Below are 14,775 nucleotides of genomic sequence, written 5' to 3' on the forward strand. Positions count from 1 at the left end.
TACCTCCAAAATATTGTGCTAAGTGAAGAAAAGAATTATTTATTATGCCATTTCTATGAAATTTGTGATTAGCTAAAATAATCTATAGTGGCAGAAATCAGATCAGACTGATCTGATTTCACTGTCACTGATTTCAGTGGCAGAAATCAGACTATCTGTTCTAGGTGTGGAGGTTAGAGAAATTACTGTGAGAGGAAGGAAACTGGGGCAGTGATGGACTATATGTTAATTGGGGTAATTGTCAAATGAGAGTTTAAATTTTTTAAACATATAGCATGGGTGCATTTATTTTGTGTAAATTGTACTCAATTAGGTTTCTTTTTTTTAAATTTTTTTAATGTTTATTTATTTCTGAGACAGAGACAGATCATGAGTGGGGGAGGGGCAGAGAGAGAGGGAGTCACAGAATCCGAAGCAGGCTCCAGGGTCTGGGCTGTCAGCACAGAGCCCGACTTGGGGCTCGAACTCACGTTCATGAGATCATGACCTGAGTCAAAGTCGGTCGCTCAACCGACTGAGCCACCCAGGCGCCCCTCAATTAGGTTTATTTCTTAAAAAATTGCTCTGATAACCCTGGTTCTCTATCTTAATTTTGGTTAAATAATTTTGTATTTTTCCCCTGTGTTGAATCACACAAGTAGTTGACAGCAGAGATCATAGTCTTATTCTCAAGGCTTGGGCCAGACTCTATTTTGCAATTCCACAATAAAGAAAAAAAAAAAAACAAAACAAAAACTGTAGAGTTTTTTAGTACTAATAGTAACAGAAAGAAGATGGAAAATATTGAGAGTTATCCATTTACTTGGGCACCATTTGGCCAGATGTTCTCAATCAATCCTGGTAGGAACAACACCTCCTTTATTTGATTGAAAGGAAATCCATAAATAATATCACTTAACTTCAACATAGTATTTAAAAAATCAATATAATGGCTTAAGTATAAAATAAAAAAGGAAAAAAGTAATCTATGTAAAAAAATGTACATTTCATTATGTAAATGCTTGGGTAAAACTACATTTAGTAGTTTGCCTAGATTTAGTAGGCAAAATGAAGGCAAAATAGAAGCCTGAACCTATTCCCAGAGTCACCATCAATGTGACAGATACGTATTGGTATTGTCCTGGGGACACTACCATATCAGTGATGGGATTTTCTGAGATGGTAAACACATCTTGGTGACATTCAGAAACACAAAGTACATGAGTTCCTCACTTCGTGTAGTAGATGCATCCTGGAAGACAAAAACTGTGCAAAACATTTTATGTGCAGCATACTCTTAAATTAGGCATCAAACATAAACCAAGGGTTTTCACCTGCATGAATGCCCAGTGGCCCTTCCAGAAGTCCCTGGTTAGCAGGACTGTCCCACGTGGGATGGGACAAGTGGCACTGTGACCTCAGAGCACACTAATGTCAGCAGTACTCCCAGCCACTGAGTAAGCGGGGAGACATCGTGTGAGTCCCATAAAGACCCAATGAGGAGCTCTCAAACACTGTGAGAGCCTCAGACCATGAAACACAGACAGACAGGAGACCAGGAAGGAGCTGTCATTTGAATCTGGGGGTGGCAGAAAAACTTGCAGAAATTCTGGGTTAAAGAAAAGCAATAGGGACTGGAAGAGATGAAATTTGGAGCCTGAAAGGAAATGGTCCCTAAGGCCTTTATTCAATTTAAATAAATGTCCAGTGACTGAACTGAAAAACCTTACTTTTAGCCTTTATATTGGTCAGAACCGTTGCAGTGGAACAAGGGAGTTTCTTTTTGTCCCACCCCTGTTGCCCTGACAGTTGTCTATTAAGCAATAAGTCCTCTGGCCTGACCTGCTGAGGCCCAGGACCAACTTCACCCCATGGTAACTTCGCAGCCACCCGGGCCAGGGCCATCAGGAGGGTCCTGTGTCCATCGAGCGTTGGGTCACCTGGATACACGGCGCCCACACACAGCTTTGCCAGTCCTTTCTCTGGAGGTACATTGACTCAGCTTCGGCCAAGTTCCCAGCTGTGCAGATTTCCTCCCAATAATGCCTCCCATGTGTAGAGATTTTACAGATCACAAAGCGCTTTCCTATCAATTACCTCCTCTAATTTAAAAGAAGTTCAGCGAACAGCTCAAGCTAAGGAACGGTCCCTCTCCGAGGGAAGGGCGGCTCTGGAAAGGTCTGTTTCACGGAGGACCCTTTAAGGGCCTGTGCCTGGACGGCTGTGGGACGAGGGCCCGGGAAAAGGGGAGGGAGGGGGAGTGTCCTCTTTCTCCCCCCACCCTCTGGCGGCGGCAGAGCCAAAGCCAGGAGGGGGGCTGTCTCCTCCTCTTCCCCAGCAGCTGCTGCTCCTTCAGCTCACCAGCCGGACCCGGGGACTGGGCGGCCGCGACTCCTCGGGCTCCTGAGAAGCGGATCCGCTCCCGGCCACCGCAATGCCCGGAGCCGCCGGGGTCCTCCTGGTCCTGCTGCTCAGCGGGGGCCTCGGGGGCGGCCAGGCCCAGAGGCCACAGCTGCAACAGCGGCCGCGGCAGCCACAGGCACATCAGCAAAGAGGTACAGTCGAGGAACGGGCTCTAGATTCCATCCTTTGCCGGGGCCGCGGCCCCTTCTTCCGACGACAGTCCGGGGCAGGGACCGTTTTCTGGCTTGGCCCCTGGGGAGTGCGCTTTGGGGCGAGAGGAGCTAAGCTTGATGCAAACTCACTTTCAGCGTCCTGAGTACCCTGTCCGGGGGGGTTGGGGGGATTGCCTACCTCCCCCCAAAGAACGTGAAGCGTTTCACATTGTTCATTCGTTCTGAGAGAACTTGCTGTCGCTTATACATAACTCCCAGCTGGGTTCCGAAGTCTTTCAAAGAGGCAAACTTTTAACCAATTGAACAATAAGTTTTTCCAAATCAGAGTCCATCCCTGCAGAGAAATGTTTCCCAAGCTGAGGTTCATTTTGGAACTTTATGGAGGGCAGCTGATACATCAGCTTTCTTTTTTCTTTTTTTCTTTTTCTTTTCTTTTCTTTTCCTTCTTTTTTTCTTTCTTTGTTTCTTTTCTTTCTTTTTTTTAAGGACTTTGTTTCTAACTGTTTGAACAGAGTTTGTAAAGTAGTTAAAGTCAAGTGGTTTTTTTTGTTTCGTGGCAATGGGACTTCCAGCCTCAATTTTTTCTGACCCACGTTCTATCTCAGGTATCCTTTTTATTATAGTGAAATTTCTCCTCTGGCTTAAATACAGATAGGACTTCTATGTCATGTGTATGTGAATTAGGACCACAGTGACCACATATACACTTCAGGGGGGCTTTGGAAAACAGTGGTATTTGATGTAATCCAAATGATTCTCCTCAGAGCGCTGTGATGTTTACATGCATATAATTTCTGATACTCTTGGGAGTCTTTGAAGAGTTATTTTAATGTCATGAATTTTAAAAGAAGCACATGTACCGCGTTTTAAAACAGAATTTATAATGAATACATCATTTCAGCAACATTTTTGTGAGTTGGAAAACTTGTATTAAAGTAAAGAATATTTAAGATTTGATTTCAAATATCAAAATATTTACCGCAAGAGTACAAAATCTGGAGGTTAGCAACTTTGGAAAGTTTTGATGAGACCGAATCTGTCAAAGTTTTGAAATATACTTATTCCCTCTTTTAGTTAACTAGAATAAAGCTACATCTAACCATTCTGATAGTTTTTCTTCTTATAATCTAACATTTCTAGCAGTACTATTTTATCTTAAAAGGAGTAAGAAAATACTCTTGTCTGCTTGCTACAATAATAGCTCCCCGATTAAAATTCCTAGAATAAAAATGACCTTAAGTTCACTATATAACCTTTTTTCTTCTATTTTTGCTTTTCCTTCTCTGCGAGGTAAAATGGGGTCAACATGGCTTAATTAATAGAATTTATGAGAGTGATTTTGAGAGTATATCTCTGGCAGCTGATTTTTAAAAATGCTACTTTAAAATATTAGCCTTGCTTAGTTATATGATATGTTTTAACAATACATAGTACTTTAATAATGTCAAGCAGCTGGGAGTACAGAGAGACCAGAAACACCAGTGCTGTTCATTTGGAGTGGGGCAGAAGCTCAAAGCATGCAAAGTAGTCTCAAAGAAATTTCCTAGTGTGCTGCCCACCCTCCTCATTCTTTCTCCTCCCACCCCTCCCCTCCTTCACCCTCTCCTCCCCTTCTCCTCCTCCCCTTCTCCTCCTCCTCCTTCTCCTCTTCCTCCTCCTTCCTCCTCCTTCCTCCTCCTCCTCCTCTTCTTCTCCTTTCTCCTTTCTCCTCTCCTTCCTCTTTCCCTCCTCTCCTTTTCTCTTTCTGTCTGTCTCTGTTTTATCTGAGATAAAACTGACTCCAATTTCTGTGGTCCAGGAATAAAGTAAGGTCAATGCAAAAGGGAAAGTTTATACTGCCATTCTGTTGAATGCTACACACAATAAGGAATTCTGTGCAAAATAGCTATAAGATGGTGTCTACCTATAGACCACTATTTTCCTTTTTTATTTTAATTTTTTTACTGTTTATTTCTTTTTGGGAGAGGGAGAGAGAGACCCAGAGTGTGAGCAGGAAGGTGCAGAGAGAGAGAGAGAGAGAGACACAGAATCCAAAGCAGGCTCCAAGCTCTGAGCTGTCAGCACAGAGCCCGAGGCAGGGCTCAAACTCACAGACCACTAGATCAAGACCTGAGTGGAAGTCAGCAGCCCAACCAACTGAGCCACCCAGGCGCCCCTAGGCTACTATTTTCTGCATTCTAGAATATATTGTGTATTATAGATCATTTGCAATACATTGAAAGATTGGCTCAGGGATAAATTGTTGGAACTTATTAATATTAAAAGTATATATAAAATCTGTTTTATAATACCTTAAATTCATATAGCATTTCATAATTAAACATGCCGTGTATATATTAACTTATTTCACCTTCAGTTATTCTTATGGACAAATTTAAAACTGAAGGCTTGGAGTAGTTGTGACTTAAATTCATGCAACTGATAGTAACTTAATTTTTAACAACTAAAAACATTTCTAGTATTGTTTATGCTGAAGTTTCCTTTTTGTGATACTAAGATGTCTTTCCATTTATTCTGGGGCCATGTTTTCTTTTTAATGTTCTGTTAAAACATACTCTCAGTGAAGATCATTGGATATGAGTGCAACTGAAGAAGTTTTAGGCTATCATCAACTTCTCCTTTTTGATTATATTAGCATTGACCTTCTTAGCTGAGCACTGACTAGAATGAATTCTGTGGTGCCTGGTTGGCTCAGTCAGTTAAGCATCTGACTTTGGCTCAGGTCATGATCTTGTAATTTGTGGGTTCAAACCCCATGTCATGCTCTATACTGACAACTCAGAACCTGGAGCCTGCTTCACATTCTGTTTCCCTCTTTCTCTCCCTCTCTCAAAAATAAAAAGCAATAAAAAAAATTTAGGAATGGTGTTTAATGGAAGAGAGAGTAAAATGTCCTTTCTAAATCCTGAACTCAGATCCATAGAACAATATGACAAAGGGAAAGGTTTGAATTAAATAAGAAGAAACTGCCTCCTTTTCTCTGCTCCTCCTTGTTTAAGCTGTTCAGAAATGACTGGGTTGTGTTGGAGCAACTAGTTTCTGGAAATGTCCATTCATGATCAGATGTGCCACCTGTCAGGGATGATTTAGGATGAAATGCCTTTACAGAGGCACAGTGAGGATTCATCAAGTCTCCAGTTCTTTTCAAAGTCCAAGATTCTAGTATTACGTTCTATTGTTTTTGGAGTGCATATTTGTATTTGAACTTTTTAATTCTTAAAAATGTCAAGACTATACTAAAGGTATATAAATGTGTTTTTAGATGTCTTCTGGGATTTAAAATAAAAACATGTTTGAGATGATCCTCACTCATTTTTGGCATGAATACTTAGAAATTTCATATGGAATATTCACATCACCATCATTTGCACACTTCTAAAACATTCTGTGCTATAAAATATGAGAATGTTTCATAAATTACCTGAGATTTACTGTAGTCATAAAATTGGAATTAATTTTTTTGTATCACTTTTGCTACATATGTAACTTATGTACATATGTTGGCTTGATCACTACATACTGGCCTCACAGTTCAGTAAAAATGATTCATATCAGATAAAATGTAGGGCTGAGAACATGAATAGACACTTCTCTAAAGAAGACATCCGGATGGCCAACAGGCACATGAAAAGATGCTCAACGTCGCTCCTCATCAGGGAAATACAAATCAAAACCACACTCCGATATCACCTCACGCCAGTCAGAGTGGCCAAAATGAACAAATCAGGAGACTATAGATGCTGGAGAGGATGTGGAGAAACGGGAACCCTCTTGCACTGCTGGTGGGAATGCAAACTGGTGCAGCCACTCTGGAAAACAGTGTGGAGGTTCCTCAGAAAATTAAAAATAGACCTACCCTATGGCCCAGCAATAGCACTGCTAGGAATTTATCCAAGGGATACAGGACTACTGATGCATAGGGGCACTTGTACCCCAATGTTTATAGCAGCACTCTCAACAATAGCCAAATTGTGGAAAGAGCCTAAATGTCCATCAACTGATGAATGGATAAAGAAATTGTGGTTTATATACACAATGGAGTACTACGTGGCAATGAGAAAGAACGAAATATGGCCCTTTGTAGCAACATGGATGGAACTGGAGAGTGTGATGCTAAGTGAAATAAGCCATACAGAGAAAGACAGATACCATATGTTTTCACTCTTATGTGGATCCTGAGAAACTTAACAGAAACCCATGGGGGAGGGGAAGGAAAAAAAAAAAGCGGTTAGAGCGGGAGAGAGCCAAAGCATAAGAGACTCTTAAAACCTGAGAACAAACTGAGGGTTGATGGGGGGTGGGAGGGAGGGGAGGGTGGGTGATGGGTATTGAGGAGGGCACCTTTTGGGATGAGCACTGGGTGTTGTATGGAAACCAATTTGACAATAAATTTCATATATTGAAAAAAAAAAGAAAAAAATGTAGGCCTGAGAATAAGAACATATTCAACATTGACTATTATATATGTGGTAGGTTTTTCTAAAAAAAACATAAAATTTATATTTTTTATCTTACATGTCAATGTATACAAATTGCTGATCATTCTTGTTCCCAAGAGTTTTCTCTCCTAGGCTATCATGCAGAATAATGATCAGAATCTCCTTCAAGAGTTGCCAGGGATGATGAAAAAAACCTCACGTGCTGTCAGTTCATACTTAATTCACTCTGAAATATGGGGCACCTGTTCCCTCCACTGTAAAATTCATAGTTTTCACCTTCTTCAGGTATAATTATAAAGTCCAGTAGGTATCTTGAGAGTTAAACCAACTATGCTGTAAGAAAAACATGAGTGTATATTTTTTTGGGAGAGGTTTAGTTAAATTAGAAGATTTTCTGAAATAGTAGGACTTAGCATTTTTACACCATTGAATTGTATTGCAGTAGCGATGACTGAAAAAAGTTGACTTTTAGTAGATTTCACATCTCAATATTTTCTCAGTCCTCATTTATTTAAAGCAGATAATTGTCACAATTTCTTCTGTTCATACATTTAATAAATACAATGACAAAGACGTTTGTGCTTGACTTTTCAAATTGGACCTCTGAGATGGGATTATTTTTCCTTCTTTTAATCCAAACAGATTTAGCATTAAATGATAAAAAAAAATTCCCTGAAACTTTTTGTGATGTTTCACATCTTTCATAATCTGCTTTAGCATTATGGGGCCGCAGTTCTGCACCATGAGAAGAAGAAGAAATAGTAGAATAGGGACCGATAACCTCAACCCAGCCTTTGCATAGCAAGATTAGTGGGGTGGCTAGTTGTTTAAATTAAAAGTCCAAAGAATGTGTCAAACGCATGCTTGATTCCAGTCAGCATAACTATTCACTAGGATTCTACTGCATGGCAGGAGCATAGCTGGAAGTTTCCAAGCAGGGTAATAATAAATAATAACAATAACAATAACAACAACAATAGATAATAGCTGGAAGTTTTCAAGCAGGGGAAGAAGAAGGAGGAGGAAGAGGAGGAAAGAAGGAAAGAAGGAAAGAAAGAAAGAAAGAAAGAAAGAAAGAAAGAAAGAAAGAAAAGAAAAGAAAGGTCAGAGCACCTGACCATTGGGGTTCAGTCCATTGAACCTCAGATTTTGACTTTAGCTCAGTTCATAATCTCATGGTTCATGAGATTGAGCCCCACACTGGGCTCCACACTGACAGTGCAGAGCCTGCTCGGGATTCTCTCACTTTCTCTCTGCCCTCTCCCACTCACATGCATGTACATTCATGTGTCTTCTCTCTCTCTCCTCTCTAAAAGTAAGTAAACACTTAAAAAAATAATAAAGAATGGTGACCCCAGGTCATCTCTCCAGTTTGCCGTACGTTCTTATTTAGCAACTGGAGACTGTGAAAAAGATCAGGAAGAAAGTATTGTTAGTGGTCAGACAAACTGTTTATGCTTCTAATATAGAAGATTGGGGTTTATAAGATTTGTCATAGCTTTGAACTGAGCTGATAGGCCGGAATTTAGGAAGAAGCCTAGTTGCAGTAACTGAGAAAACTAAGTAGAGGTTAGAGGAAGACAAAACTAGATTGGCACATGGTTTTCAAGACTCATGCCAGGCTCCGTGTATACCAGTCAGGTAGAAAGAAGACGAATTCTGGACTGTATGGATTGCTAAGACTGCATTCAAAGGCCAGAATTTGTGCAGGAAATTGGTGGTCATCGGACTATGTGTATTGGAATGTGGTTAATGAATGAATGTGTTCAGTAGGTAAAGACAGAAAAAAAATCCTGCTTTTATGGAGTTTGTATTCTCCTTAGGGTGGAGAAGGCAGACAGGAATATGATGAATATATAGTGAATAAGTAACATACGAATACCTATATTTTATAGGTATTCATAAATTCATCAATGAGATTCTTGGACAAACAAATTGATGACATTCCTGGACAAACAGATATACCAGGGTAAGAGAAGTCATGAGTTCTAGGAACGGAGAGAGTTTGGTTGCTATTTTAAATAGTGATAAAGGTTGACCTCATTGAGAAGGTCACATCTGAGAAAATCCTTGAAGGTGTTGGGGGAATGATTCACACAGATATCAGGTGAAAGAGTTAATATTCTTAGCACAGGGAAAGGCTTGTGAAGGTCTACAGTTAGATCACAGTGAGAAGGGTCAGGGAAGTAATGGGGAACTAGGATCATTGTAAAGAATTCTGCCTTATAGTCTGAATGAGATGGGTGGTATTGGAGAGTTTTGAGCAGAGTTAAATGGATGAAAGAATAGGTAATATTTCTTTTCCCAGATAGGCTTTAATCCCCTGGACTAGACCAATATGGTACTAATTGAGATCTGTTTCCTTCCCCATACTTCCCATTTTTAGAGCATATATAAGTGACTCCATTCCAGAGTATTCCACTTCAGCAGACTTATCATTGTGAAACTCAAGTGCATTTTTGTAAAATTTCTTTTTTTTTTTTTCCTTTTGGCATCTCAATCCTATTACACGATTAAAAGAATTGCAAAACCTTAACACAACTGAAGTGCAGGGAACTTCTTCATATCCTTTTAATTTGCCCAGTGTCTTAGAAACATGCCATAGATTTCTTAGAGTAATTTTAATGAATGTTCATGTTAAAAATAAGTTGTTCACAATCCCACATAAATATATGTATACCTTGGAGTTCTCTCTCTCTCTTTCTCTTTATCATTCCTTTCAGTATCAGAGCTAAAGTTTAGCTACTGTTGCTAAAAATGACACAATGATGTATTGATCTGATGCCTTCTTTTATAAAATGAACTTTGAAATGTTACCTATTTTTACAATCAGAAGCTTATTCTCTGTTCTGTTTCGATTTTTATAACTTCTTTAAGGATCACTGTAAGTCTTGCAGTAACCTTTGGAGTAAAGTAATGCAATTTCAGGCTGACTAAATTATATCATTTAGAAGAAGATTTAGGTGAAGAAAATTACATAACTTTTCTCTTTCCTGCCCTCCCTCCCTCCCTTCTGTCTTCTCTTCTTTCCTCTCCTCTCCTCTCCTGCTTGTGAATAAAGTGTGGTTTTCAAGGAGATAATTCTAACAAATGTAATTTTTAAGAAAATACGTATGGCAGAACTTCACTTAAATCTTCCTGCTAAAAGCCACTGATAATTATGATCTAAATATAGTTTTGAGGCATAATCTAAGTTTACATGATGAGTTAAAGGTAGACATTTGCTTGTCAAAGATGTAGGGTATGGGTAATAAAGCTGTTTTTTTCCAGTCATCTTGAATGTGGATTTTAAAGTGGAAGCCTTGTGCTATTTTGTTTTTATTTGGACATGTGACATTTAGAAAAAGATCATAGAGGTAGTCTGTTAGGGGTTATTGTTCATAACACTGGCTTTCTGTTCATGCCTAATCTAGTTCCAATGGAAAGTTAATCTATGCAAATAACGAATGATGAAGGCCTGAGGAACTATTTAGTGCCTGGCACTTAGGAAAGTCACTTTGTGCAAGGTTAACAGAGCTTCTCCATGTAAGGTCCTCTTAGTTGACCACCAAGCTGTGCTCCCCTGAAAGGCTCTTTGTAGAACTGCATCCTGAGTGCCAGATGCTTTAGATTGGTTTAATAGTATCTAGCATATTGTGAGCATTAATACATGTATATTCACAGCATCACTGTTTAGTAGGTTAATACAATCCTCCTCATTTTATAGAAGGAAGAGTCGATGCCTTGCAGCTTGTCAAGGATAAACAAATTCCAGTGCAAATTTTAGGATTAGAAATTAGGATATGTTCCTGCTTCTGATTTTATAGATCCTATATTGCTGTCTCTTTTGGACTTTGAGATCCTTAAACAAACAAACAAACAAACAAACCTTGAAAAAATCCCATATCCATTTCTGAGTTATGTTAGTAGAGTAATTTAAAACAGAGAGTTACTAGGTATTATGAAGGAACAAGAAAATGTGTCATCTTTAAGGATCTTTTTCATTTAAACACGCACAAAACTATGCATAAATACATACACGTTACTTAAAACTGTGCATAAAAGTAAAAATACTCATCAAATTTTAACCTTTAAATTCTTAGAATTTGGATTACTGGACACTGGACTATAAGCTTGATTATTGGTTTTTCTTAAGTCACCTTACATAAATTACTTCAGTAGGCTAGAAACATACTGGTATTTATTATGTAATGAATTCTTTAAAAAAATGGTCAATATATATATATATATATATATATATATATATATATGAATGAAAAGAGCTAGAACCAAACAGACATACCTGATTCAGAGAAGAGTTAATCTCAAAATTCCTTTTGAAAAAATGTAGAACACTGGCATTTCTATAAAAAGATTTAAAGAGTTCAGTTTGAAATTGAACTTCTCTGTTAGAACAGGAAATTTTGCAAACCTCCTACATTTTGAGAGGGTGTGTATGTAGGACACCAATCAGTGTGCTGCAGGTAACATTTATAGTTTAGAACTCAGTACCCAATTAGTGTATTTAGTGTATTTAATATACTAAGATATTGAGCTTTTGATTTGTTTTCTTAAATCAGAGTTTCAGTTTTATCAAAAAATCTAGAATAAGGGAGTCTAAACATTGAATTTGCAGAAAAGCCTAGTTGCCTTGACAAACGATTATGAGCCACAGAATAAATTGCAAGTGAGATCATTATATTTTTTAGTCCAGTAGCTGTACCATTAAAACTCTAAGGTGTAATAACTTTTAAGTTGCTTGCAACATACAAGGTACTATTCTAAAGGGGAAATGAGGTTAGTAGAGTTTGCCATATCAAATATATTTTTTTCTAAAGCCTGTATAGTCACCATAATTTTCTGGCTTATTGCCCGCTATGCCATTTTCAATTACTGAATAAGGCTGAAAGTACGAAACAGAACAAGAAGTAGAACAATAGTCATTTCAGGGAGCTACTTTATCTCATTGGTTTGTTGTGAGGAGTATATAAAACAATGAATATAAAACATGGAACATCTATTAGGACCTCAAAAAGTGTGAGTTTTCAAAATGCTTCAAGAAAACTGAATTAAGTTTAAAAACTGTCTTGGTGTCAGGAAATTCTGGCTTAAAACAGCACTTTTTCTCCAACACTGGTATACCAAACTCAGCTGAGGCCGTTTATGAAGGAATTTGCTTATATACTTGAAAACACGAATGTATGGATTCAGCTTTAATTGGAATTTATTTTATAGTGTTTTGCTATTCTGAACTTTATAGCTTAGCCTGCAAAAAATACCCATTAACATATACCTTTGAACCTTCAATTTCCGCATACATTCCCCTGCTTTGGAGAGAACTTTGTTTTTTTTTTGTTTTTTTTTTTTTTTAATGTTTATTTATTTTTGAGACAGATAGAGACAGAACGTGAACGGGGGAGGGTCAGAGAGAGAGGGAGACACAGAATCTGAAACAGGCTCCAGGCTCTGAGCTGTCAGCACAGAGCCCGACGCGGGGCTCGAACTCACGGACCGCGAGATCACGACCTGAGCTGAAGTCGGACGCTTAGCCGACTGAGCCACCCAGGCGCCCCGAGAACTTTGACTAGTAGAAAAAGTGTCTTTGGGAGATGGCAAGAATGGAATTCATAGCCATGTTACCACTCTTTTATTGGGATCAAAAACCCAAGTCAACGGAATTTAAACTTCCTATTAGTAAAATAAAATTAAATTAGATAGTACATGTGAAAATACTTGGCAGCTAATTAGTAAATATTTGGTCCTCTTTTTCTTTATTACTCGATCATAAAGTTCAAAAAGGATATTTGCAGTACATATGACATCACTTTTACTTAAGAAGAGCAAAACATTCTAAAAGTTTCTTTGAGTAGACCCTAAGAGATTATAGATGTCAAGCTACGTCATTGAAGAAAGATGGAAGAATTCTACCAAGGTCACACAACAACAAGCCATTAACAGAGATAGGAAGAAACCCAAGGTCCTATAATTAGCTAATAGTTATGTTGGTAGCTCAACGTGAGAAGTGATTGAGATACGTAACAGGATGGAAATTTTAGCAATACTTTGTGTCTATTTATATTTCAAAGATAATATAATAAACTTTTTTTTCTACAAATTTCTCATTTTTGGACATGTTTTTATTAGGGATTAATAAACTATTTTTTAGAGAAGTCTTAATATATGTGTTAGGTTATAAAAATGCATGGAACATAATGAGTGCTCTATAAAGATTAGTTATCATTTTAGCCTATGAAGCACATGTTCTCACTGACATTTGAGGAGAGATGACAATTCAGTATATTTGACACACAGTGGAAGTTAATTTCAGGATGGTTGTCAGTGGAAAAGCTCTCAGCATAGACCCTCTTTTGGATTCTTTCTATACACTAAGGTTAAAAAAAAATGGTGTAATAATATATTCCAAGATATATTATTTAATACTATATATTATATATATTATTTAATACTATATATTATCTATATTATTTAATATAATATATGATTGGAATATATTATTTAATACTAACCTAGATTGGGAAAATTTTTAGTGTGTCTTCCTGTATATTAAAGCTAATGGTAGATTTCTACAAAACCAAAACCAAAACCAAAATGTCCCTCAGGAAATCCTATAGCCTCAACAGGTCTCTAGGGAGACCTGCTTTTTCTAATCTTGGGAATATCACATTTTGAAATAGTTTCAGACAACAAACTTTCCATAGGCTTTTTTGCTCTTCAGAAAGTTTCAGTCACGTTTAACTGGTAGTGCAACCATTCAGTTTTTCTTTTTTTTTTTTATAATATTTTTTTTCAACGTTTATTTATTTTTGGGACAGCGAGAGACAGAGCATGAACGGGGGAGGGGCAGAAAGAGAGGGAGACACAGAATCAGAAACAGGCTCCAGGCTCTGAGCCATCAGCCCAGAGCCCGACGCGGGGCTCGAACTCACGGACCGCGAGATCGTGACCTGGCTGAAGTCGGACGCTTAACCGACTGCGCCACCCAGGCGCCCCAACCATTCAGTTTTTCACTCTGGAACATTAGAAAAATCACTGGATTTGAAGTCAGAACTCCAGGATACAAGCTTTGCCTCCAGCTCTTCCTAAGATGTCACCTTAAACAGTACATAAGTCATTTACCTATTCTGAAATTAAATTTCCATTAAAAAAAGAGAATATAATGTTCAAATTTGTCTTACTGAGGTGTTATAAAGGATTAATAAAATGTGTGATACAAATAATATTATTAATAATAATACTATTCGTTTTTATAATAAATGACAGGTTTGGCCAAAGGCACTGATGGTTCATGAAGTTCTACTTCATCCCTTTTCTTTGATTTTTTCTCCCAATGGCTCTTAATGTACTTAATTTGAGTTCTTCTGGATTGAGAATCATGACACATCTTCCTCTTTCCTTCCTTTTTTTTTTTTTTTTTTTTTTTTGGCTGTATACCTCCCAGTAACATAGAAAAAGTTAGTTCATATGGAAGGAAAGTATTTTAACACGCATATCCTATCTTTACTTATTTTGCACATAGCCATAGGTAAATATATATGTAGACAATGATACATTTAGAAATTCTTCAAAATATTTTTCATTCTTTGTAATTATCTTCCTTAATTTGTACAAAAGATTTTTTGTCAGTTTTTAAAAACTGATTTATCCATAGGGTTTCTGGCATTGTGCTACCTAAGATGTGCTGAGAAAACAATGCTATCCTACAGTTCATTATTCATCTATGGTCTGACCTCTTTTTATATATATATATATATATATATATGTGTGTGTATACATGTATGTAT

The 14,775-nt window shown here is 37.7% G+C and overlaps 1 protein-coding gene across 1 annotated transcript in view; it reads left to right on the top strand.

Moving 5' to 3' along the window:
• Window positions 1-2,286: 2,286 nt before the first annotated feature.
• The window catches only part of LOC121030030 (laminin subunit alpha-2-like), a 195,389-nt gene continuing 182,900 nt past the window's right edge, over window positions 2,287-14,775 (top strand). The window contains exon 1 of the mRNA XM_040474596.1: window positions 2,287-2,534. Within this exon, the coding sequence (XP_040330530.1) occupies window positions 2,414-2,534 (121 nt within the window). The 5' untranslated portion in view covers window positions 2,287-2,413. The remainder of the gene's footprint in view (window positions 2,535-14,775) is intronic.

The sequence above is a fragment of the Herpailurus yagouaroundi genome, unplaced genomic scaffold, assembly GCF_014898765.1.
Source record: "Herpailurus yagouaroundi ecotype Mexico unplaced genomic scaffold, PumYag 139, whole genome shotgun sequence".
Lineage (NCBI taxonomy): Eukaryota > Metazoa > Chordata > Mammalia > Carnivora > Felidae > Herpailurus > Herpailurus yagouaroundi.